The 23,874-nt window shown below is 53.1% G+C and overlaps 7 protein-coding genes across 7 annotated transcripts; 3 read left to right on the forward strand and 4 right to left on the reverse strand.

Annotated features, from left to right (window-relative positions):
* Window positions 1-654: 654 nt before the first annotated feature.
* On the reverse strand, window positions 655-3,033 carry CONPUDRAFT_55462 (alpha beta-hydrolase; the record flags this gene model as incomplete). The annotated part of the gene is made up of 13 exons (XM_007770012.1): window positions 655-897; window positions 956-989; window positions 1,041-1,295; window positions 1,356-1,513; window positions 1,575-1,842; window positions 1,910-1,979; window positions 2,033-2,121; window positions 2,215-2,289; window positions 2,342-2,369; window positions 2,425-2,437; window positions 2,488-2,552; window positions 2,614-2,804; window positions 2,858-3,033. 13 exons carry the CDS (start codon window positions 3,031-3,033, stop codon window positions 655-657), a joined length of 1,665 nt encoding a protein of 554 aa, XP_007768202.1.
* A 2,618-nt stretch (window positions 3,034-5,651) lies between these two features.
* Window positions 5,652-7,213, reverse strand: CONPUDRAFT_104945 (uncharacterized protein). The gene is made up of 4 exons (XM_007770662.1): window positions 7,192-7,213; window positions 7,069-7,129; window positions 6,158-7,002; window positions 5,652-6,099 (listed from the first exon to the last, which is right to left on the reverse strand). Exons 3-4 carry the CDS (start codon window positions 6,983-6,985, stop codon window positions 5,845-5,847), a joined length of 1,083 nt encoding a protein of 360 aa, XP_007768852.1. The 5' UTR covers window positions 6,986-7,002; window positions 7,069-7,129; window positions 7,192-7,213; the 3' UTR covers window positions 5,652-5,844.
* Window positions 7,214-9,531: 2,318 nt separating this feature from the next.
* CONPUDRAFT_56409 (clathrin coat assembly protein ap17) lies at window positions 9,532-10,545 on the reverse strand (the record flags this gene model as incomplete). The annotated part of the gene is made up of 6 exons (XM_007770076.1): window positions 9,532-9,633; window positions 9,693-9,745; window positions 9,991-10,111; window positions 10,198-10,269; window positions 10,388-10,447; window positions 10,522-10,545. 6 exons carry the CDS (start codon window positions 10,543-10,545, stop codon window positions 9,532-9,534), a joined length of 432 nt encoding a protein of 143 aa, XP_007768266.1.
* Window positions 10,546-10,711: 166 nt separating this feature from the next.
* On the reverse strand, window positions 10,712-12,685 carry CONPUDRAFT_82425 (ArfGap-domain-containing protein). The gene is made up of 6 exons (XM_007770663.1): window positions 12,533-12,685; window positions 12,338-12,456; window positions 12,063-12,263; window positions 11,326-11,991; window positions 10,916-11,261; window positions 10,712-10,850 (listed from the first exon to the last, which is right to left on the reverse strand). Exons 1-6 carry the CDS (start codon window positions 12,599-12,601, stop codon window positions 10,815-10,817), a joined length of 1,437 nt encoding a protein of 478 aa, XP_007768853.1. The 5' UTR covers window positions 12,602-12,685; the 3' UTR covers window positions 10,712-10,814.
* A 1,727-nt stretch (window positions 12,686-14,412) lies between these two features.
* CONPUDRAFT_104954 (uncharacterized protein) lies at window positions 14,413-16,914 on the forward strand. The gene is made up of 5 exons (XM_007770664.1): window positions 14,413-14,673; window positions 14,737-14,969; window positions 15,044-15,186; window positions 15,248-16,434; window positions 16,499-16,914. Exons 1-5 carry the CDS (start codon window positions 14,422-14,424, stop codon window positions 16,850-16,852), a joined length of 2,169 nt encoding a protein of 722 aa, XP_007768854.1. The 5' UTR covers window positions 14,413-14,421; the 3' UTR covers window positions 16,853-16,914.
* A 710-nt stretch (window positions 16,915-17,624) lies between these two features.
* CONPUDRAFT_154079 (uncharacterized protein) lies at window positions 17,625-19,930 on the forward strand (the record flags this gene model as incomplete). The annotated part of the gene is made up of 5 exons (XM_007770665.1): window positions 17,625-17,876; window positions 17,950-18,182; window positions 18,232-18,374; window positions 18,446-19,509; window positions 19,562-19,930. The coding sequence occupies 5 exons, from the start codon at window positions 17,625-17,627 to the stop codon at window positions 19,928-19,930; spliced, it is 2,061 nt and encodes a 686-aa protein (XP_007768855.1).
* A 3,355-nt stretch (window positions 19,931-23,285) lies between these two features.
* On the forward strand, window positions 23,286-23,642 carry CONPUDRAFT_154080 (uncharacterized protein; the record flags this gene model as incomplete). Its single annotated transcript, XM_007770666.1, has 1 exon — window positions 23,286-23,642. The coding sequence occupies one exon, from the start codon at window positions 23,286-23,288 to the stop codon at window positions 23,640-23,642; it is 357 nt and encodes a 118-aa protein (XP_007768856.1).
* Window positions 23,643-23,874: the final 232 nt, after the last annotated feature.

Here is a 23,874-nt window from a genome sequence, read left to right on the forward strand (position 1 = left end):
AGAGAAAGAGGCGGCGAGATGAAAGCCTTTTCCTCCGAGTTTTGGAATCCCCTTTTGCACAAGAAAAGGTATTCTTTTAGCCGACATTTGCGTCAGTTTTACGCTGGTAAATTGGGCGGGTTACCGAATTTGGACTGTACCTTCCTGATTTGGACGTGTTTCTATCTAATCTCTCCTCGCAAAGATGCAAACTCCGAGGCAAAAGTTTGACTTTCGAGTAACCTTTCACACAGCAAAAGATGGGTGAAAAAGGCTTTCATCTGGCCGCCTTCTTCAATCACTTCTCATAATGGAAAAATCACAGTTTGTCTGCAGTGCCAGCTAGGCTCATTATCGATTGAGGTTCCAATATTAATGCTGCTTTTACTTCGATGAATATTTTCCCAATTCTTCTATTCCCCCTGATCAAGTACGAAAAACTCTGTTGTGAAGACTTGTTGAAGACAAAAACAGCAATTAATCTATGCAGTAATCCGAGTCCTACCTAGTGATAATGCAAATGTGATAACGGGCATAAACACACGAAAGACGCTGATTACTACGTTGAAAGTTATTCGATGTCCTAGTATTCTATGTATTACACCACAATGCCAAAGATCAATTATCTAGAGGCTGTATCAACGCACGCCCACAGCCGCTCCCAGGCCCACTACCTCACAAAGGATACTTTAGCATAAGCCCACTAACACCCCGCATCGCCTCAACGCGATAATCATCCTGCGTGATCTGGAGCGGGATAGACCCATCAAGGAGAGTGAGCATGTTCGGCGAGTCTAACGTGTACCTCGGCCAGTTAATACTGGTGTTGCCGTTCGGATCGAGATTTGTAACAAAGCGGAGGAAGTAATCGGACATGGCTCCGTCTCCCCAGATGCTCTCCATGTCGGAGCCGTGGTACTGCAAACGGGGCGGCAGCTGTTGGTGAATTACGCTAAAAATACAGAGGAAAACTTACAGAGCCAAGGTAAGGTAGTGCCTTTGATTGCTTGCTCACTGCGCCAAACGTTAACACCATGGATACGGGGACGCATAGTAAGGACTTACAGAACGACCATGTCTCCTGTTTTCCAGCCCGCTGCTGCAAGAAGGAACGACGTGGGCCCTGGAATATCGCGTCACCCTGAAATGCCGCGAGACGTTTAGATTGGGGCGTTAGCGCATTCTGGTCAGATGTATTGAACGGCGATCCATCGGCTGGATCTTGTGGATATAGGTCCAGGATCTGCTTTACTTCGTCGACTGAGGCACCGGGGGTATAGTACATTTGTATGTAGGTGAGGAACTCATCGTCCGTGCTGAGATACACAGAGCGTCAGTGCATTGATGCTGATGTGAAACCAAGTTTACGGACTTACGTTACATTGAGGTTTGCGAATGAGAATATTGTGCCCTCATCGTTGCAGTCTCCAGTGACGAAGGGAACGTCAGCGACCGAGCCTTGCAGAACGAGCTGCTGGGGATCATCGGTGAGGAATATACCATCTACGCGTGGTAGCCATGCTAATGATAAGGACTATCATGTATTGGTGTAAGCCGTACACCAAAGCGACGAGTATCTATATGCAAACACGCACCTGGTAAGAGAAGATGTTAGGCGTGTTGTTGACCGCGTCCATCAGCGTATCATAAGGCACACCACGAAGACATTTCAACGTGTCAGATGAGTTTGAGCATCCTGTTTGGTTGACCAGAGAATCATAGTACACCTGCCCGTGAGCGATATCGCCAACCGGAATCGGTGACCCAGATTGCATGAAAGCAGCACGGAAAAGTCCCTCGGCATTTCCGCTGTTCGTTACCATCTGGAGGGCGACAGAGATCGCGCCTGCACTCTCTCCCCAGCTATTTAATGATGGTGCGTCAATTAAGGATGCTTACAACCTTCAAGAGGTAGGTACAGTAAACTTACATCGTGACCTTGGAAGGATCTCCGCCAAATTGGCCGATGTAGCGCTGGATCCACTTCAGTGCAAGGCGCTCTGCATCATTTTGTCAGCATGGGCTCCCATATTGATGTGGGTCTTATACTCACGATCTTGTAAACCGAGATTGCCGATTCCTGCCTCTTGAACCTCTTTGCCAGCCAAGAAGCCAAACGCTAGGGTAATCAGCACTTTAGTGCTCTAGTTCTTGAGGTAGAAACCGAGACGCACCGTTTACACTGGACCAATATTTTGATCAGCACGAGGTCACTCTTAGAGACATCATGCTTACCGGTAATTGATGCTCACATACACAACAGGAACTCCGAGGTCGATGCTTTTGTTAACAATCACTGAGCCATCGGTGCTGTAAAGCGTCACATCTTAGCGGAAGTCATAGATATGGAGTGAAAACGTACGCGGCGGGGTCCCCAGCCTCAAACCCGCCTGTGCAATGAGATGGGCGTGAAGGAAGGTAAGGGTACGATAGTTTGAAACATACCACCGAATATCCACTAATAGGACCGTGAGCCAGTCGTTTAACATTAGTGTATGCGGAACGTACCACAATCACAGGGTGTTTGGATCCCACAGATGCGTTAGCCGGTGCAATAACGTTCAGGCTCAGACCTGTATACGTCGATATTGCATGAGAATCACCTACGATGTGCAGAAACACAAAGGCGCTTACAGTCCTCTGAGATCGTACGAGTGCTCCCGGAATTCATAACCTCCAAGACTTCCTGAGTCTCAGCAGGTAAATCACTAGGTATAGTCAGATTAAACGCTTGCTGAGGGCACACTGGCCCGTATGCGGTTGCGGGGAAACTTTCATTATAGCTGGGTAGTGGTCGTGGGAGCTGGAAGCGCAGGGATCCAACGCTGGAGAAAAACATTGTTACCAGCCATGTCACATTACTAGGTCACGTACGTACGGAGGCTGAGCGAACGGAATGCCCAAGAACTGGTTCACAGTCCCGTTAGCGATTCCTGTGACTGTCGTGTCGTCCAGCTGCACCACAGGATCAGCACGCTTAACCACACTTCCTGGTATCGCCAGAGAGGAGGCAGCTTGAAGTAACAAGATCGAGAAAGTCGGTGAAAGTAGCATCGAAGTGGCGAATGTTGAAGATGTGTACGCGGTTAGAAGCTGGCGACACCCCCGTATTTAACGGCACAGAGGTCTGTTTTAGGGGCTAATTAGTCCCACGGGGCAGAGTGCCGGCCAGCTGACGCGTTCGTTCGTCAGACGAATATGACAGCCTTGAGAGCATGTGGTTTGCATGAGACTTCGTGCTGAAACACCGGTGCAAAAGACTAGCCGAAGCCGAAGCTGACGAGTCCATTCGTCGTCGAGTAAATTGCACTCAATGACCACAAGTCGATGACAGAACCAGCGCGTTTTCCTGGCAAGCGATTCAAGAAGGATTCGTTCATATTAGTAAGGCCTTTGCTTTCGCTTGTGCCCCTCGGTGTTATGGGGAGCTAAATTTGATGACGCGTTTCACTAAGTATATGGAGATTGAAGGCTTGATTGAAGGTGCGGACGAGGAATTGGCGTGTGTCGGATGTAGAAGACTGAGGCTGGACTTAGGAATGCAATGTGGATGTGCGAGGGAGCGTTTATTTTCCGCCATAGCAGGAGGATCGACGACGAGCAATGGGGAACTGTCAGCAGAAAACGAGCGTAATTGAACCTTCTGGGAACTGACTTGAAATTATACCAAGGCAAGGTGTAGCACTGGCGCCGTGTAGTAAGACTACCGGAAATTTCCGCGCCGTGCTGTCGGGATACTATGGTTCGACGATTTCGTCGGGCGCCCATCGAGGAAGACGTCTTACCCACCCAGGCAAGGTATCAGGGTCTAATGTTGATGCTGAAGTAGCTAGGATCCGGTCTCGAGATTTTCAGATGAGCTATAGTACCACACAAGGACCAGTGTTGAGCGGATGACCCAAAGTTTGTAGACCAGAAGCTTTTCGTGGCCTGTGTTGGGGCATTTTCAGCTTTTAGAGTATGGTGCTCAAGGGAAACAACATCGCATAGGTGATATAAATCATCAGAAAGGCTCGTAAGATGTTTGTCTGACCAAGCGTCGGGAAAAGGAATTCGGAGACTGCCGTATCGTACACTGAACATAGATGGTGCGTGCACAGCCTTAAAACTCCATCTCTCCTCAACGAACAACGCTAAGTTCGGTATACTTCGACATGCTGCGACAGCCATCATTACAATTGTCCATACAGCTGGGATCCTTGAATTTCTTATCTCTCATGGTGTATGGTCACAGCGCGAGACCTGGACGTGAGTTCCAATGTCGTCGTTCTCTGCGCTTCAAGTGGCTTACCTCGTGTATACTCTAACGTAATGGTTTTGAGTTCATACTCCAAGGCTGTGGATACTACTATTCGTGAGGTTTATGGTGGACATATAATCTCGGTGAGTGTGATTGTTTCTCCCAAATTGGTGTTTGTCGTCGGATGCATACAGAGTCCTTGTCATGTAGTCGCCACGGTTTACGTATTTTCGACCGCGGTTGTATCGGGAACATGATCTTCGTGGACATACAAAAGAAGGCGGAAATAAGGTGAAACGGATAGTCATCATCGGACCAGTAGCAGAAGCTACATACATACATTGTCAAATACCCTCCCCGAGGAAATCTTCCATCAGCCTGACAGTCACTTGCGATTACGGCCGAAAAATATCTCTCCTTTTCATTCTCGGGAGACATAGGCTCATGGCACACATTGTTGATGGCGTATGTGGGTCAAACTTATTCATCAACATTTACCGGTAGAATCATTAGTGAATGGCGCAAAGACCCTTACGTGGGTTGTCTCCTGCCTAACAATGTGATCGGCACTCATACCGACGCTCATTCCTATGATTCCATTGCAAGCGGCTGATCGTCTCACCAGACATAGCCTCGAAACTTCTGGACACATGAAACTTTGGTCTGAGCTCATTGCCAGTGTGCCGCCGACATCCTTGTATCACGAAAGAAGATACAGGTGCATGTTTAGCTATCGCTACTGCCGAGAAACCGGAGTTGACCTCGGGGCGCATTTGGCAGGCATTGGTGCCTTGTTTCGGACACCTCCAGACTCTTCCCCACAGGAGCGATCAGGCCGCCGCCATGGGAACATTTTTACGTTCATTAAACAAGCGAGGGTAAAGTTTTAAGTTTAACCTTGTGGCAGGACCGAGAACGCCAGACTCCAAGAAGTTACCTCGGAGAAATTGCGATTCTGTCCTGACCTAAAGACTTTATTGTGAGGTCTTTTGAGCGCCCGGAGAAGTACAAGAAGCATCGGGAAACCAAACAAATAAATTTTTAGAACATGCATATTGAACCACCACTGTCCCTTCCTCATTTGTATGCGCACCGCAAAGGCGTTTTATTATTTGCTGGGATCAGAGTCCCAGGCGGGACAAAATGACCTCGTAATCGATGTCAGCAGACAGATTGGCGCCTCCCCGAAACGGATTGCGGTTTCTCGGACTGTATAAAACAACAAGGCTATTATTATCGGGATATCGAATTCAGGCGGAGAAGACAGATGGGTTAACGAGTGTGAGATAGTTGAGAGGATGGTATCGTGAAATGATATGCGAAGCGGGGTATAAGGGTATCAAGGAAAGCTTGTATGAGATGAGCAGATTATTGAGACAAGTTAACAAACGAATGTGAGATCCTTGAGAAGACAGCATCGTGGGTGGTATACGAAGGAGGGGTATCGTTGAAAGGTCGTAATGCATCAGTAGATTAACAAATGGATACTCTGACAATGATAAGAAGGGTATGAACGAGACGTGTAAACGTACATTGTGTCGATGATGAAGGAGAAACGAGGCACTCGGACAAGGATATTGGAACACCTTTCACAGTCGACAAAGTCAGCTCTTCGAGCTCAGATGTTACACCTCCCTCCATGTCGTGTCGGTGATGGAATAGTAGTCAACCTTCGGCGAGCCGTTGATGACACACACAACTGTGCGCTCAAAGTCGTTCACGAAGATGACGCGTTGTATAGAGGGGCAGTACAGCCGCATCTCGCCTGCAAGGGCGCACACACCGGCTGGCACCGATGGGCTTGGCTCCCATTCGGTGACGTCGACCTCAACCGTATGTAGGAATGCTAGTCGGCGGAGCTTCCCGTAGAACTGCAACCTCTGCGTGGAGACAATAACGATGAGCGCAAAGAGTTGCCCAATATGCAACGGACCATACCTCTGGGCCATCGATAGGCAGGACAAGCGTGCCGAGATAGCGGAGATTGTACATCGCCCTCGTCAGGCTGACCACAGCTGAGAGAAGCTCCAGCGAAAAGATTTCGCAGTACGACGAATCGGCGATGTCGAGAGCGACGAGTACGCCCGTCGACAGCGAAATCTTATTGATGAGGTTTGCCATTTCCGCGCGTTTCTTCTGCACGTCGGCGTTCGAGAAGCACGTCTTGAGTCGGGATATAGGTCTTCCGGGGAGCAGCGCGCAGGCCGCCTCGCTGAATGTGCATTCGAGCACAGAGAGGGCGGGCAGAGCGCCGGGAGATAGAGATACCCCATCTGCGTCGCCCTCGGAGTAGTCGGAGATATAGAGATCGGCGAGCTCCATCTGGCCGTTGAGAAACTCGACGAGGTGCGCGTCCCACCGGAGATCGCAGTGAAACGTGCGAAGGCTGAAGGACGCGTCGTCGAGGATCCAAGCGCTGGGCACATCACCAGCGCAGTCAAGGTTGAAGAATCGCAATCGGGTCGTATTATGCAACGCCTGCGCGACAGCCGCCCAGAGCTCCTCTGGCACGTCCTCGGCCATCGTAGGGCCGTCGCCACCAAGGCTGATTGTGAGCGCTTCAACGTGCGCCGCAATGCGAGGCTGCCTCGCGAACAGCGCACATCTCTCTGCGGTGTCGCTGACGTTGTGGGCGTAAATGGTATTGTACAGGGAACGTTCTGCGGCCATCCGGAACCGCCGAGATACGCGACAGAGGGCGCAGATGTCGGAGCGGGTGCCAACGTACGTGACGATGAGACGATATGTCTCGAGCGAGAGTTCCATTAAATTAGGGTCATAGCCTGGCAAGTACATGCGTCAGAGACACCCATGTATGGCTATGGTGATGAAAGTCACGAGATGCTTACGGGGTATAGTGTTCAGAGCGGCAGGTGAAGATAAAGGAGATAAAGGAACACGAGGGAGTGACTTGTGAAAATACAAGTGAGTAAAACGCGGGGCAGCCTCGTTCACCGTTATCAACGACATACCTCCAACCTTTACGAAAGCGCGAGCAGGGGGTTGAGACACAGAGCTAGATTATGGGCTCCTCCCGTGCTCACCGTGCGCTATTTAAGTAAGCGCGCTCACAGCTTTGTCATGACCCTTGTACCTGCCCATACAGGCAGATCTTCAAAACACGGCACTGGGACGGCAAGCCATGCATGGCAAATGGAGCCCGGAAACTCCCCCGGGAACCGCCAAACGGGACCAGACGGCTGGCGCGTTGGCTCTCTGGTCTTGCGACGATGGGACAGGCACGATTGCCCCGATGCGGCGCAAGCACTGGGTAAACGTGTGTCTACGTGTGTGTGAGCTTCTTGTTGCGGGTTGCGTCAGTGGGCTGATCGCTTCCTCGCTCCCGTTACTCGCGGTCTCTGCAGGGATTCCCCGGTGGGCCCCGCAGGAACTTGGAACCTTTTTTTTTAACGATCGTCGAACATGGCACAGGCTCCGGGTTCCCGGTCGAGCGGAGTGGTTTCGCACATATCGGTGCGCCTGTCCCCCAGTGACTCCTGTCTCGTCGGTGGGAAAGGGCACGCGATGCTCATGTGGCACTCGCGTGTGCTACGCAGTGGGAAAGCTGAGAAAAAGTTGATTTTGTATCGCGATCGTCGATAAACTTGGCAGAGGCCGCACACAAACTGGCTCATTCAACTTCCTGCACAAGGAAATGTTTCAATTAGTCATTTGACATCTTGGAATTTGATAGCAGCTTTAACCTACCGGGAAAGACCCGCCGCCCTGTGCGCGAACGTGCTGGCAGCCCTGCATCATCATGCAAATCTTGAGGCTGCTCCATCTTACGCCTTCGCAGCATCTGGTCGAAGACGGTTGGCCGCCGATGCCACGTCCGGCGAGTGCACACGGGCGCAGGCTTATTCTTACGCACATTGAATTGGAGAAGCTGATGGCCTTCGGCGTGAACACCACCGCTCGCGCGACTGACGAGCGACGATTGGGCCGATGAAGATGAATGATGTAACCATGCGTAGTTTTTGGCAGAGTCGCTGCCAGAGATGCCGGTGAGTCCGGTGCGGTGGGCCACCTCAGCGTGTCCAATGTGTGGACTGAGAGATTGATCCAGAGATTTCGCCGGGGCCTCCTGACCAGGGTTCGCGCCGGTACATACTGCATTAGCCAGTTCTTTTGTTTTGAGCGCGTACGATGACGCAGGGCTGACATGCCGACGAGGAGCAGAAATGCCGGGGGAAGTTTCCGGAGACAGAAGGTGCCACAGATCAGTGAGGCGTCGCACTTCGCGACGGAGGTAAATTTGACGAGGAGGTACTGCTGCCGAGATCTAAGGGGTGCACGCCAACCTATCTGTCAAAATGAGCGCTGGGTGCTGACGGGAGTGGGATTAACGAAAGAGTCTCCAACACGACGCACACCGTGCGACGGCAGCTGCGGTCCCTGCCAAGGTCTCAGTCGTCATAGACAAGTACTGAATAACTGACGAGTTCATACAGTCAGCAATTCAGCTCAACAGGACTGAAGATACGGTAGAAAGGTGTACCATCTGTTCAATGGTTAATCCACACCTCCATAAAAGAGAAACCATCACACGCATACGCCGTACCAGCTGACCGAAGCTAGGTACGTGCTGATGATTTTCATGGGGATTTTCAAGCCGCAAGATTTTTTTCTCTTTTCATCAACATTGGTAGTGATCGCGCGTCGGCGCGCGGGCGCCTCAAGCGAGGGCGTTAAAGCTCCTGAGCCCGAGACGACGCGTCCGAGACCGCCGGCCAGTGCGCAGCGGTCCCGTGCAGGGAACTAAATTCATCCGGCGCGCCCTCTGACTTGCGTCTGACAAACATAGCGAATACGATTGAATGGCGCTTGTAAGGCAATCTCGTTCATGAAACATATATACACATACTCACACATCACTGCAGCATTCCCATGTGATTTTTTTCATCGCCTTCGGGACAATCTTGTTCAGAGCTGAACACCATTCAGTCAGGCAGAAATGGGATAGGCCGATAGAATCGTCCGATCGCTAGCATGTTCATGTCGATGAGATTTAACCGTCCGATGTGCGTAGATACACGAGAGTCTCGTTTGTATTCAATACCAGAGACAAAACGATGGCCAAGCAAATCAAGAAGCAATCGCCCCGACCGGGGTGGCTTAATCCACGGCAGAGCGGCGGTGTCTGACGATCCACCTTGGAAGGGCCGAAAGGATCGGTGTGAATCGTCTGCAGGAGTCGTATAAGCTATCGTTCCAAGCCGACGGTTCGGGGCGGCGATTGGGGGCTGGGGAATAGACTCACCAGAACCATCAAACCAGTCCAATGGATCCCTACAATCCGTCGCAGCTCTTTACTCCAACTTCTCCAGCTCGTCCAACCGTGACAATACAACCTCCTTGCTCGTCTCCTCTATCTCTCCCGCGAGGAAGATCTCGTCCAGAATCGCGTATACCTTAATATGATCCGAGCGTAGTCAGCGATGCATTAGTCTTTGATGAGATGGTGTCTTACCTTGTAGAAGTTGAATACGAGGTCGAGCTCGCAAACGTTGTCAAAGAAGGAGTCTAGACCAATGTGAAACCCAAGCTTAGTCAGCGTGACGTGAAGGAAAGATGTGGACGAAGTCGAGGACGATGATGAAGCGGTGAAGTATGAGGGAAGGTTGGACGAAAGCCCATGGGGAGCAGAAGAAAGGCTGAAAGAAGGAAAGCTCAAAGGCGGGGGCGGGGACGAAGGCTCGAAACAGAGACAAAGACAGCCGTACGAAGGATTGAAGAGGAAAGAGGGGTTTATGAGATGAGAGACTCACCCAGAATCTCGACGAAAAGGTGGATAGCCTCAAGATAGGCAAGCTCGTTGTCGTTCGCGTCGACGCACACGCAGAAGAACAGGCCAGCGTACCGCCTATAGACGATCTTGTGGTGCCGGAACTGTTCGACCCGCGTTAGCAGACTACAACGGAGAATGGAGGGCGGAAGAAGGCCATTGCATGGGCGACAACGCAGAGCAGACGCACCTCGACAAAGTTAGACTGATACTTCTGATCCCTCGGCGCAACTAACCGGTGCACCTCTCCCCGCATCCGCACCTGCATAAAGCCCACGCACCCAGATCAGCGTCACCTCAACAGCCCCAGCGCGCGCCCAAGTAGCGAGAAAGGCCACCCCGAGGAAGCGGAGGGGAAGGGGAAGGGGAGACAAGCGCACCTTCTCGTCGTCATCGTACGGCACATACCACTTCGACAGCCGCGTCTTGCCCTGCCTATTCTACAAGGTCGAACGACCATCGCCATTCACATCAACGAGATGAACAACAAGCGGCAGGGAGAGATACGACAGACCTGGACGAGTATAAACCTGATCATAGTCGACGTGCCGGGGCACCGTGACTGATGCTGAACTGCGCCGGACAAACCCCAGCGCGGGGGCAATACCGGATAGGGGCTGACCTTACTCAGATTCGGACAAGTTTTGGAAAAACCAGAAGATATATAACGAGAAACCATAAAGTCATGCAGAAATATGATATACCCCAATTTCCCTCGACCCTCTAGAGTAGAGTATAGGGAAAAGACCTGATGTACCACTCAAAAGCACTACACACAGTACCGTATTACGAGGTCGAGCAAAAAGTCTACTGCTGCGACATCTGCGCCAAATAATCGGAGAGCTGTACCCACATATCAAATCAGCACCACAAGACAAGAACCAGCGACAAGAAAAACCACAACCAACCTTGAGCGCCCCAGACCGTATACTCTCCCCCAGATTCTGCACATCCGGGTTCGCCATCAGCCGCGCGTACGCATCGCGCGCGGCGACCTCGAGGTGCGCGAGGTTCCCGTCCCCGAGCAGCCCGCCGTCCGCGAGCGCGCGCTCGAGCTCCTCCTCCTCCTCGCTCCGCCCAAAGTACTGGCTCGACGAGATCGACGTCGCGCCCTGGAAGTTCTGCAGCCGCGTCTGCGCCTCCGAGACGGACGCGGCGTCGTAGTCGTTCCGCCCGAAGTACATGTCTGACGAGATCGCTTTTTGGTTCCCGAATTTGTCGCGCGCGGTCGTGGGCGCGTTGTCGTTCGCGGGGCTGTTGCGTGGGTGCCGATCAGATACCCTTGAGAGAGAGAAAGATGAAGGTAGGGGAGACTTACCTTGACCGCGAAGAAGTCACCGGCGACGCAGCAGCAGGCATACCCCCGAACCCAAGCTTCCGGAACCCCATACCGAGCCTCTCCAGATCCTGACTGTTCCCCTTCTGTACATCCACCTTCCCGGGCACCGCCCTGCCCGCCGATGCCGCAGCAGCGGACGAAGACGAAAACGACTTGGCCTTCTCCGCCAGCGCAGCCTTGTCCGCCTCCTTGCGCTGGCGCTCCTCCGCCTCCTCGCGCTCGCGGTCGTACCCCAGCTGCTTTATCCGCTCCGCCTCCTCCGCCGCCTTCCGCTCCGCCTCCGCAAAGTCGATCGGCGCGACCGCCTTCTTCGCGCCCAGCCCGCCCAGCTTCGACTTCTTCGCCGCCGCCGACGCACCGAGCGCCGAGGTCGTCGACGTGGAGCGCGTGGCGCCGAGCTTGGGGACGCTGCCAGAGGAGGAGGTGGGGGAGACGACGGTGCGCGGTTTGGCGGGGACGACGGTGCGCGGGGGCTTGCCGATGGCGGGAGGGGAGGTGGCGGGTGAGGATTTGGCGGGGGCGGCTTTTGCAGCGGCGGGTTTGTCCCAGGACGAGAAGAAGTCCTCTTCTTCTTGGATGCCAGAGGAGGCAGGTGTGGCGGAGGCGGAAGCGTCCATGCCTTCGACGAAGACGCGGGCGGGGAATCTGTGATGAGCGGGGCACTGGTGTCAGAAAACATGCGAACCGTGGAAGGTGAAGGATGCTGGAGAGCTCACCTGGAGACGTCCTCCTTCACGCGCTTGGCGAGCTCCTCTCTGTAGAGCTCAGCGGCTTTGCTGGAGTACTTCTTCTTCGTGTCCGAGTCGCTGAGGAGAGACGAGCCGCCGTGGCGGGAGAAAAACTCGGTCGCAGAGGCGTTCCCGCCGACCTTCATCGTGCGCAGCTGGTTGAGTTGCCAGCTGTCCAGATTGGTCGATCTACAGGAGCACAACGAGTTGTAAGTACGAGCAGTCCGTACGAAGGGGCTGTTTGCTTGTGATAAGTGGCATACCGGACGAAACTGATGTGCACGCCCATGTTGCGATGGACACTGGAGCAGTCGAGGCAGATGTAGATGCCGTACGTTACACTCGACCACGTCGGGTTGCGAGCCTGACAATCGAAGCACATCTGCATAACACCACCCGTAAGAAAAATTGTCAGCGCCTGCCCATCCGCGCACAGCGCACCAATGAGACAGACGCACCTTGTTCGCCTTCTGGGCCCTGAGGACCTTGAAGACGGCATCCGTCTCTGCCTTTGTGGGATCTGCCATTGCTGTCAATGTCTACAGGCGGAAACGAGAGGGGTGGAAAGAGAGATGGAGGTGAACGTGGCAGACGGCGTAAGAGATTGTTGGGCAACGCGGAATGAGACGTGTAGCCCTCAGATAGGCCCTCCGGGGTCCCACTCCCGACCCGCACGGCAGTGTCCGGAGGCAATGGCATCGCAACCACTCGACCGTCGTGTTGCATGATCACCACCATGACTCTCGAGCTCAGCATTCTTCATCAGCGCTCTCCATTTCTTCTTGAGACATTCTCTCATAAGAAAACAACATTTGGATTGATTATATGCGCCTCTATTATGTGCAACTTAACGACTAACGCTGGACCTGGCTTCAATCATGCATTGCTACCTCTGGAATTACGAACAGGATGGTTGTGATGTCTTAGGATGCCGTGACTCTCTTTACCAGCCAGAATCACTGGATCGTAGAGTTCTTGGTTAGCACTCACTCCCGCCCTCCACGATCTGCCGTCATCACTCCCGACTTATTCGACGCCCCAACTTCAGCTCATTCCGAATTGGTTGGCACGTTCAACGTTCAGCACTTGACTTTGGTCCTTCAGACATGCATCTTTGGTCTTATTGGCCACATCCCTACGCGGATGCGTTGCCGCTCTGGTCTAAGTCTTATCAACCCCAGCTTTGCATATGGCGCAGGTACGATCCGATCCTAATCTGTGACTGGAAGTACTCTTTCTTAACAAGGACTGGGATTTGGGGGGGAAGCTCGTCGCTTTGCTTGCAGCCCGATGGTCAGATCCACAAAAGTCATGTGATGTTATGATGTTAGTGAGATCCGAGCCCGGTATCGGCGCTGTGGCTGATGTCTCCTATCCTTTATCTGTCGTGTCGGCGGGGCTTCCGAGTGGTGTCAACCACCATGTCTTTTGTCAACGACGTGCCTGTCGCTGTCCGTTGTTGCGTTGAAGCTCTTCAGAGCTTAGTTCGTTTCGGTGGTCCTGTTGCGCGCGGTTTGGCTGATGGTGCATATATTGGTGCGGTCGTTTACCATGACGGTTTTACTGTTGCAAACTGAGAAAGCAAGGCCGGACATAGATTAGCATACGAATCATTCTCCATAGTGCTTCACAAATAAATGGACAATTTGCCAATCTCCGAAGGACAGGTAACGGGCTTTGCCGTGCTACACTCGCGCGGCCTTATGTCTCTTGTTCTACGTCTCTAGCCGTCCTGAGGACCTTTCGGGGCATGAATTTGGCAGATGGTGGCAGTCACGTTTACGCCTTGCAAACGGGGTCTCCACACTAGAGTAACTTTTTCTAGTCTTGCAGCAAAGAACGCGGAACGTATGCACGGTTTCTTTCGCCGAGGCTAACAACACTGACCTTACGAATCTTTGACCAGATGTTTCCGCTGATGCTCGAAGACTTTCGCTGCATACAGGGGCTATGCACGTGCCCAGCGGACCGGTCCCCGCAGACACGAGACCATCCCGGTATCGAGCTTCCTGCAAATCACCGCACAGTACCGAGCGCCGCACATCTCGTACAGGCTATATAACTTACGTCCACATCGACGCTTTATTGAAGGTGGAGTAAACTCAGGTAGCCGGCGTAATGACCGCCGCAGACAGAAGCTAACTATACTCGATAGAAAAATTACACACCCGTTCGCTCCTTGGATCCCAGGACTGGGCAAGATGGTTGTAGCGCTCCAGCACACGACGGAAGAACATCGTGACCCCACACTTACTTATAGCTCAACCTTACCACACACGTAACTCATATAAGCCCCTGTGCTCCACCACGCCCACCCGCTAACTCACCGACGCTGACACCCACCTTCATGTACACTACATCGTCCCTGTTCCTGCGCACGCTCGCCCAGGTGGGCATCACGCATGCGTTCGTCAACTGGGGCTCGGACCACCCCGCGCTTCTCGAGGACCTCGAGCGGCAGCGCGTCGAAGACGGGAAGACTGCACTCGAGATTATAACGTGCCCCAATGAGATGGTCGCGCTGAGCGCCGCTCAGGGGTATGCGCAGGTCACTGGCAAGCCTGCTGCGGTTATCGTCCACGTCGAGGTTGGAACTCAAGTACGCCTCTTCTTTGTCTTCTCCACTCTGCTATACATCCCCCGTGGCTGACTACAATCGCAGGCCCTCGCAGGCGCGATCCACAACGTCGACGTTGGGCGTGTGCCCGTGCTGATATACGCCGGCTCGTCCCCGTTCACGTACGAGGGAGAGCTCAAGGGCTCCCGGAACGAGTGGATCATGTGGTTGCAGGACTTTCCTGACCAGGCCCACGCTGTGCGGCAGCACGTCCGGCATGTCGCACAGATTGACTCGCCTGTGAACCTCACGCAGACCGTGCGCCGCGCACTGCAGATGTACGTCAGCATCGCTCGCAGCTTCTCCAGCTCCTGGAAAATTCGTGGTAACTTTGGTTTTGTGTTTGCTATAGCGCGACGTCCGAGCCGAAGGGCCCGGTTTACCTTTGGGCACGCAGAGAGGTGATGGAACAGGACATAGACGAGGCGCTCATGCGCGCGCCGATCTCGATGCTCAAGTGGCCCGCTATATGTCCTGCTGCTCTTTCCCCGCAAAGTACGCCCTAGCTTCTGAACGTGCAGAATACCTCATAAGAATCTAACTTTACCTTCTAAAGTCGTATCCGCAATAACCTCCGCCCTCCTCGCCTCCACCCAGCCCCTCATCCTCACCTCCAACATCGGCCGCAGCTCCGCCGCAATCAAGCCCCTCCTCGCGCTCAGCGCGCACCTCGCGATCCCCATCATCTCGACCGTACCCTCGACCACAAACTGCCCGCACTCGCACCCGTACTTCCTCGGGACGACCTACCTCGCAGCGGGGACACACCACGCGGTCCTGCAGCGCGCGGACGTGATCCTCATCGTGGACACGGAGGTGCCGTGGATCCCGGGGAACCGCGATGCACAGGGCAACTTCGAGAAGCCGAGCGAGAGCGCGCGTATTTTTGTGCTGGATGGCGGGGACCCGCTGAAGAGCCGTGTCGGGATGTGGCATGTCGATGCGGAGGCTGTGGCGCTTGCGGATGCGGGGGTTGCGCTGGGGCAGATTGAGCAAGCTGTGCGAGCGGGCGCGGAAGGCGTTCTTGATGAGGCGAGGGTGAAGGAGATGGCGGGGGAAATGGAGAAGCTGCATGAGGAGTGGATCGCGGGGATGGATAAGGCGGAGGGGTTTGGGGTGGTGGTGCCTCTTCCGCTGACGAGGGTGCAGAAGGGAGAGCAGCCACCGTCGCCTCCCATTTCCCCAATTTCGCCCGTGTCGAAGCGTCGCAAGGTTTCCTTCTCGAGGAAGAGCGACGACATGGATACGGCCACCGATGATACTCGGTCTGACTCTCCTTCCACGCTGGGCGAAGATGCGCCCCAGAGTATACTGATGGGACCAACGAGACCAGTGAAGAACTTCACGACTCCTCAAATTGTCGCCTCTCTCCGCCGCGCGATCAACGAGCTCGTTCCACCGAGTGGCGCGCTCGTCCTGAACGAGACAGTCACAAAGTACCCGCTGATTTGGGAACACACCCGCGCAGAAGGGCGCATCGCCTCCAACCTGAAATCGTCAGCGTCAGCCGACGCGGGCAAGAGCATAGGCGGCGTCATCACCTCGCGCGGATCGTCGCTCGGCTGGGCAATCGGCGCCAGCGTGGGCACGATACTCGGCAGCCGCGTCACAGATGCACAGGACAGCATAGGCGATCTCGAGAGGCGGAGAGGCTTCGACTTCGCGGCTGCCGTCGTAGGCGACGGGTGCTTCATGTTCGGCGTGCCGTCGACGGTGTTTTGGATGGCCCGCAAGTACAATGCTGTAAGCCGCCGTCCGATCTCTGCGTCCCGTGCACGGATCTAATCGATGTGTGTTTTGTTGCTAGCCGTTTCTTACGGTTATCTTGAACAACTCTGGCTGGGGCGCACCGATGGGCTCGATGCTCGGCGTGTATCCACACGGGCTCGGGTCGGCCGCAGGAGGCCAGAAGCTGAGCGTCGGGTTCGGGCCGAACGTCCCTGACCACTCGGGCGTCGCCGTCGCCGCGAGTGCTGGCTGGGCATGGGGACGGCGGGTGAGTGCTCATGGTATCGAGCAGGGCGGTGTAAGGGTGCAGGAGGACGAGACAAACGGCCGGAGCCCAAAAGAAGTTCTGGACATGGTCATTCGAGAGGCGGTGCGAGTGGTGCTGGAGGAGCGGCGGTGTGCAGTCGTGGATTGCGTTTTGGACGCTATATGAACGTAACGTTGACATATTTTGTTTTCATTTCCATGCGTCAAAGATAATCCTGGTGTTTTTTTTTGGCTCGTGACAGGACACCTTCATAAATCTGAGACCGTCCGCAATGGCCAACGTGAGAGAAACGTGTGCCTAAAGCCTCCAAATCCGTATGAACTTCGACTCTTGCGGTGCCTTGCTTTGCGCCTCCATCTCGCGACTATCGTAGTCCTAACACCGCCTTCTCCTTCCAAGGCCAAACGCTTCCCTGATTCTGTCAGGGTCAACGCTCATAAGCGACATTCACGCAAACACATGGGGGCTGCCTATCGCCGACCATGCGGCTAAGGTAAAAGGAGTTGAAACATCCAGTTCAAGAGGGTTCGGCCCTAAAGAGCTGGAGAATCCGAGTCATTCTTCTCCCGCACGCTGTGATTGTCGCTGACCGATAATAGCCAAAGAAGCTCAAAAGGCAAGACTCAAACTCCAAACCGTGCGCCTATATATCGCTGATCCGCGTATATAGCCAGTTTATCGAGACACCGACGTCAAATGACACGACCATGCAGCGCTTATAAGCTGTCAGTGCGGCAAATACTTGAAGTGCGTATCTCGCAGGGCAACGTAATTCTACCAGCGAACGTGCACAGCATGTCATCCAGGATTGATCCCCGTCGCTTCTCCAATACACGCCTTTTGGTTAGTCCTAGTAGGTGTTATTTAACCCAGGACATGATCATCCTGGACGAGGGTTGGTACTTCACGCCCACCTCTTCTGAATCATCGTCGGGAAATGTTCACGACGTCCTCACTCTTCCTTCATACACTCGCCCAGGTTGGCATCACCCACGCATTTGTGAACTGGGGATCAGACCATCCCGCTCTACTCGAGGACTTGGAGAGGCAGCGCGTTCAGTACGGGAGGACGAGGCTCGAAATTATCATATGTCCGAACGAGATGGTCGCGCTGAGCGCAGCGCAGGGGTACGCGCAGGTGACGGGGAAGCCAGCTGCTGTTATCGTGCACGTTGGGATTGGGACACAGGTGCGTTTTTCTCGACTCAAATGTCCATCACCTAGTGTAATCTTACATCCAACTTTGTGGAAACGCCCCACAGGCTCTTGCAGGCGCGCTTCACAACGTCGATGTTGGTCGAACGCCTGTTCTCATCTACGCTGGTGCCTCGCCGTTCACCTGCGAAGGCGAGCTCAAGGGCTCACGTAACGAGTGGATTATGTGGATGCAAGATATTCCGGATCAAACTCAAGCAGTGCGCCAACACATGCGGTATACGGCTCAAATCGAGTCGCCCGTTAACCTCACGCAGGTGGTTCGGCGAGCGCTGCAAATGTACGTCATTCGCTGGTTGGTCGTCTTCTCTCTCTTATGCTGCCCATAGAGCGACGTCAGAGCCACAGGGACCTGTGTACCTCTGGGCGAGAAGAGAGGTCATGGAACAGGAGATCGACGAGTCACTCATGAAAGCCCCCATCACAATGTACAAATGGCCAGCAATATGCCCTGCTGGTCTTTCACCTGTCGGTAAGCAGGTCTGTTCCAACAGGCCCGGAAATCTCACACCGAACGATGCTCACGTAGCTTTCATGCTTCAGCCGTCTCCACCATCGCCTCTGCGCTCCTCACAGCCCACCGTCCACTCATCTTGACGTCGCACATCGGGAGAATGCCCTCGGCTATCTCACCTTTGTTGGCGCTCAGCACGCTCCTCGCGGTGCCAATTGTATCTGTCACACCATCGACGACGAACTGTCCCCACTCATTTCCTTACTTCCTTGGAACGACGATTCTCACGCCGGGCACGCACACGCCGCTCTTGCGGACTGCGGATGTCGTCCTCGCCATCGAAGTCGGAATGCCGTGGATACCAATGAACCGCGACTCTGCAGGGAACTTCGAAAGGCCAAGTGAAGACGCCAGGGTGTTCGTGCTCGATGGTGGGGACCCGCTCAAGGGTGGCATCGGAATGTGGCACGTCGATGCGGAGCTTGTGGCGCGCGCCGATTCGGAGGTGGCGCTGACGCAGCTTCTGCAGGCGACGAAGTTCACGAACGAGAAAAACGGAGCGCTTACCAATGAGACCGTCAGAGAGCGGTCTCAGGAGATCACGAGGCTGCACGACGAGTGGATCGCAAGGATGGACGCGGCGGAGGCGTTCGAGTCTGTTCCGAGGCCTCTGTCGCCTGATACAGAGCCATTACTGTCGTCTTTCACAGCGTCGCAGATCATCGCTTCCCTCCGCCGCGCGATCGAAGCGAGCGTGCCTCGCGGGGGAGCGCTGATTCTCAACGAGTCTGTCACCAACTTTGCACAGACATGGGGGCACACTCGCGCCGAGGGACGGTTCTCGTTCGACGACGACTGGAAGAAGCCATGTGCATCTTCGGAAGCATTGTCAGGCGCCAGCATCGGGTCCGTCATCACCTCGGGGGGCTCGTCGCTGGGATGGGGAATCGGAGCTGGCGTCGGGTCTATCCTCGGCAGCCGCGTCGTTGATGCCGCCACTGCGACATGCACCGACACCCCTCCTCCCACTCCAGGCACCGGCGTTGGTACGCGACAAGGCGGGTACGACTTCGTCGCTGCCGTCGTTGGCGACGGGTCTTACATGTTCGGTGTTCCGTCATCCACGTACTGGATGGCGCGAAAATACGACACTGTATGTTTCTCGTCACCCACTTCTCTTTTTTACCTACTAAACACATGAACAGCCGTTCCTCACCCTCATCCTAAACAACTCGGGATGGTCCGCCCCGAAAGCGTCTCTCCGCGGTGTCTACCCAAATGGATACGGAAGCCACGCCCCCGGCGAAGTGCTCTCCGTAGGCTTTGGACCGCACGTTCCCGACCACGCAGGCGTTGCTGTCGCCGCGAGCGCTGGGTGGGTGTGGGGAAGGCACGTTAGCGCGCGTGGCGTCAGGAATCCCGGAGTCTATAAGGAGGTTCAAGTGGACGGGGTCGAAGAGACGCGCTGCCTTAATCCAGCGGAGCTGTTGGACGAGGTGATGCGGGAGGCGGTCAGAGTTGTGTTCGTGGAGCGGAGGTGTGCGGTCTTGGACTGCGTCCTGGAGAGTATATAGGGTGATTGCTGATTTCGGCTTTCATGAACGGTGCGCTACTTTTAACGACACTTCAAATTTGGCTTCTCTTTTTACCATAGTGTACTGCGTATAATACAGCAGTGTATATTATTATGTAGTTCGTAATGGATGGATAATGCAGGCAAATCTTACATCGGTGGAACCCTCTGTTGAATCATTCGCACGTCAATTGGTATCTAATCGTATCTTCAAACTTATGACACGAACGGTGTGGTTGTGTTTGGTTGCGGCTCCTGTCGGCCCGCACGTTGCCCGCTTTTGAATGTCCCCTGTTTTCAGAATGTAGGTCGGTAGTGGTTCTATACTTCAACGCGAGTCCCTTTGTGGCGCTGCTGCTGCGTACGCGTTGAACCTTTTATTTTGAACAAGGCCAACACCTTCGTTCCACTCCGGATTGTTTACACTATGGTTCCTGTAGTTGATACTGGGATGGATTGAATGATTACTTGTGCTACTTCCAGTGTATACCACTTCTCGCGCTCGAACACCCAAGAGTGACGATAGGCCGAGACATGACAGACGGCTGTAGTACTGTCGGAAATCTCCTTTTTGCATCGCAACGGCGACTTTACCATTTGGGCCATTGGGGTCATTGTAACACGTTTTATTCCCGCTAATTCCGTTGCACTGTCGGCAACGTTGGCCATAATCCCGTCGCAAACCCATTACAGTGTATTAAAATGGTCATTGCGACGAGCATTGCAACGGCAACTTTGTCATTATAACGGCCTGAATTCATTTTGGCCATGTTGGGCATCGCAACGCGTCACAATGCCAAAAAGAAGTTTCCGACAACAGTCGAGATAAATGTCAAATGATCAAAACGACTGAGAATTGATTACAATTAAAGTGCGTAGGATACCAACTAAGAGGTCAGATAAGGTTGAAAGGGACAATATAAGAAAATAAGGGTTGCTTTGCAATAGATAGCTGTACAAACTTTCCCTGGTTTTGTCACTGTAGTATGAGTAGGATGTGATACCCCAACTTAAACGATTAAACCTTGTTTACTAGTAAAGCGCGAATGTGAAATAAGAGCTTTACGGGTACCGAAAGTCCAGGACAGATTACTACTAGAATTTCGGGGCAAAGCACCAAGTACTAACTTATGCCAAGTGTGCCACGGAACGGGGCCGCGATGAAATTGCTAAAATCGGCAAACCAAGTGACAGCACCATAGCTTGAGCTTTAATGTTGCCCGCGATCCACTATTGACTATTTATGGGCAATGTATAGCAAAAATGGAGGTGATATGGAATGGAAAATCTAGATACTTTGGTGTAGCTATTCCTACTAATGCATATCTAGCACATTTAACTTAGAATGACACGCCAGGAAACACCAAATTTGGATAAAGCTCTCTGAAAATCCAGTGCAAAATGCAATGGAGAGCGCCACGGTATTTGTTTCGGACTGGAGCTTCACGGCAATGCAATAGGCAAATAGCAGTAAATTAAAAAGGGTCACACTTTTAATGATACAGTGGATACGGTGGATGGATGCTGGATAAATAATATTGGATGTCCTGGTATTCCTACTTATGCACTATTGTAAATTGGGGACGGAATCGGGAGTTGAACTCAGAGGTTACGATAGCGCTCCACTTGGAGTTTAGGTCACAGCACCACTGACTCATGCAGTATGTCCTACAAAACTTCCTGGTAGTGTAACCATCAAATGACAAACGAAGCGAGAGCTCTATAAGGGTAGCATTGTGTCTGTGCATAGACGGCTGCATGTCCATCGCATGTTTGCCTCGAGGTTTGCTTTCGAAGATTGAAATACTCGCAATTTTGTAGTTGCTCCCTAGCAATCGATTGGCGCGAGGTTCTCCCTTGATCCCCTTTGAACTTGTATGAGCACATGTCGTAGCCCTCACCGGCTTTGATACTTACAACTCTGTAGCTTGAGGCTATCTACAATATTAATGCATGTGTACTGACTATATGTGAGCAATGTACATTCCCCGCTCACACTGGAAGGCTCAAATAACATACAATGAATTTGATTGGTATAAAATGGGAAGTCTAGACGTCTTGGAGGGTAGTAATACCTGATAATGCTTGTTTGAAACATGCAACTCAGCAGGAACAGCATTGAAATGCTGAAGCTGACAACAAATGGCACATGTATTGACATGACACATGCAAGATATCTCTGAATCTTTGGGCAAGAAAAAAAAACGGGGAGCAAGCCAACAGCGCGTTCTACGCATCCTGGAAATGTCCTGAAGAGACAGATAGGAATATCTGGAACACTTACTCCTTGGGTACGAGAGCAATTTAGGATGTCTCAGGTATGGTAGCACAATGCAGGTTAGAGGACAGCCTGAGCTATAAAATCTACAGTATTCGTTCATTAAGCTTGATCGCATGGGCATAGCTGCATAGAACAGGTGTCCCACTACAACAGCTCAGGAGAGAACAGTGGGGAGGAAATGCTACATGCTGGGGCTTGTTTTATACGCGTCAGTCTGCCAAGTAGCTACCATTTTAGGACTTAAGCAAAGGTTGCTAAGCAATGATATCACACATAGTACCACACGAGGAAACACCAAATTCAGATAAAGTGTCACAATGGAAATCCAGTGCAAAATGCAACGGAGAGCGCCATGGAATTTTCACGCAAAGGCGCCACCGGAGCTTCAAGGCAATGCAATAAACAGTGGCAAACAAAGAAAGCGTCATAATTTTAATGATACGGGGGATGAGGTTCGCCCCTTTAGCGTCCCTTCACAGAATATGACAAAAGTTTCTATACAATCTTTTCTCGATACTCCTGTACGCAACCTCCGATGTTGTGCCCATGTTCACCCTATTTTAGTTTATAAATGCTCGACTGAATTGTGCTAAAGTCTCTTTTCCGCAGTTATTGTTATTCTATGCATGGTTAAGACCCAGTGTACATTCAGTTGGGCATCGATGTCCCTCAGACACCACTCCTTACTAGCTACTATTTTTAACGGTTTAAACCCCTTACACCCGTCTTTAGGTATAAAACAGGGCCACCCGTCTCCTCAACCTGTCAGCTTTCCGTCGTTTCCCTATTTGCTTTCTCCGAGGTCCGCGCAGTCCGTCCCCGCTGTCGTTCCTTTTGGGAGACTCTTGCACACTCTTGCTAGCGTCCGAGCCCTTCAAATACCCCGGAGACGCCGTCGCGCCCATATCATTAATAGCTCGAGTCCCACGCATGCACGTCCACCCCATCTGCCACCGAGGTTGCTGTGCGACCATGATGACACCCCCGGAAAAGCTGGCATATCCTCCATCTATGAGGGTGACGCCAAGGTTGTGTTGCTTGAGAAGATATGCCGCGCACTCGAAACTATCTTATCATGGACCTCGAAAAACTGAGCCAGGCTGGCGCTGCGACGCAGTTGAGGCTGCCTAGGTCAGGATATGCAGGCAGCCGGCGCCGACAACGTCATGCCAGCGGACGGGCCATTTCGGCGACAACGTCGTGCCAGCGGACGGGCCATTTCAGCGACAACGTCGTGCCAGCGGATGTCCGCGGACGGCACGACAACACCGTGTCCGCGGACGGCCGGCGCGCCGATGACACACAGGATGTCAATGTGTGGGCGGCGCGCCGACGCCGTGTTCAGGAGGACAGCGAACGGTGTGGCGCATCGTGTCCGCGGACGGCGCCAACAACAAAAATAGACTGCAATCAGCATAGTGAAACAGACTAGACAATAGTACAGTTACCCATTCGTATCCGCGGATGCCAACCGCCGAATGGCGTATAATGTAACAATCATCGGCGCATGCACTTAAAGCATTGATCGTGTCAGCGGACGATAAGTGAACGGTATAGTGCTATTCTCCGGCGCATGGAGCATGTAGGCTGTCGTGTGCGCGGACGCGGTGATAATGCGCTCGCCGGTGCCAAGGACACTGGGACCAATGGGATGCAGCACGCTT

This window comes from Coniophora puteana (genome assembly GCF_000271625.1).
Source record: "Coniophora puteana RWD-64-598 SS2 unplaced genomic scaffold CONPUscaffold_6, whole genome shotgun sequence".
Classification (NCBI taxonomy): Eukaryota; Fungi; Basidiomycota; class Agaricomycetes; order Boletales; family Coniophoraceae; genus Coniophora; species Coniophora puteana.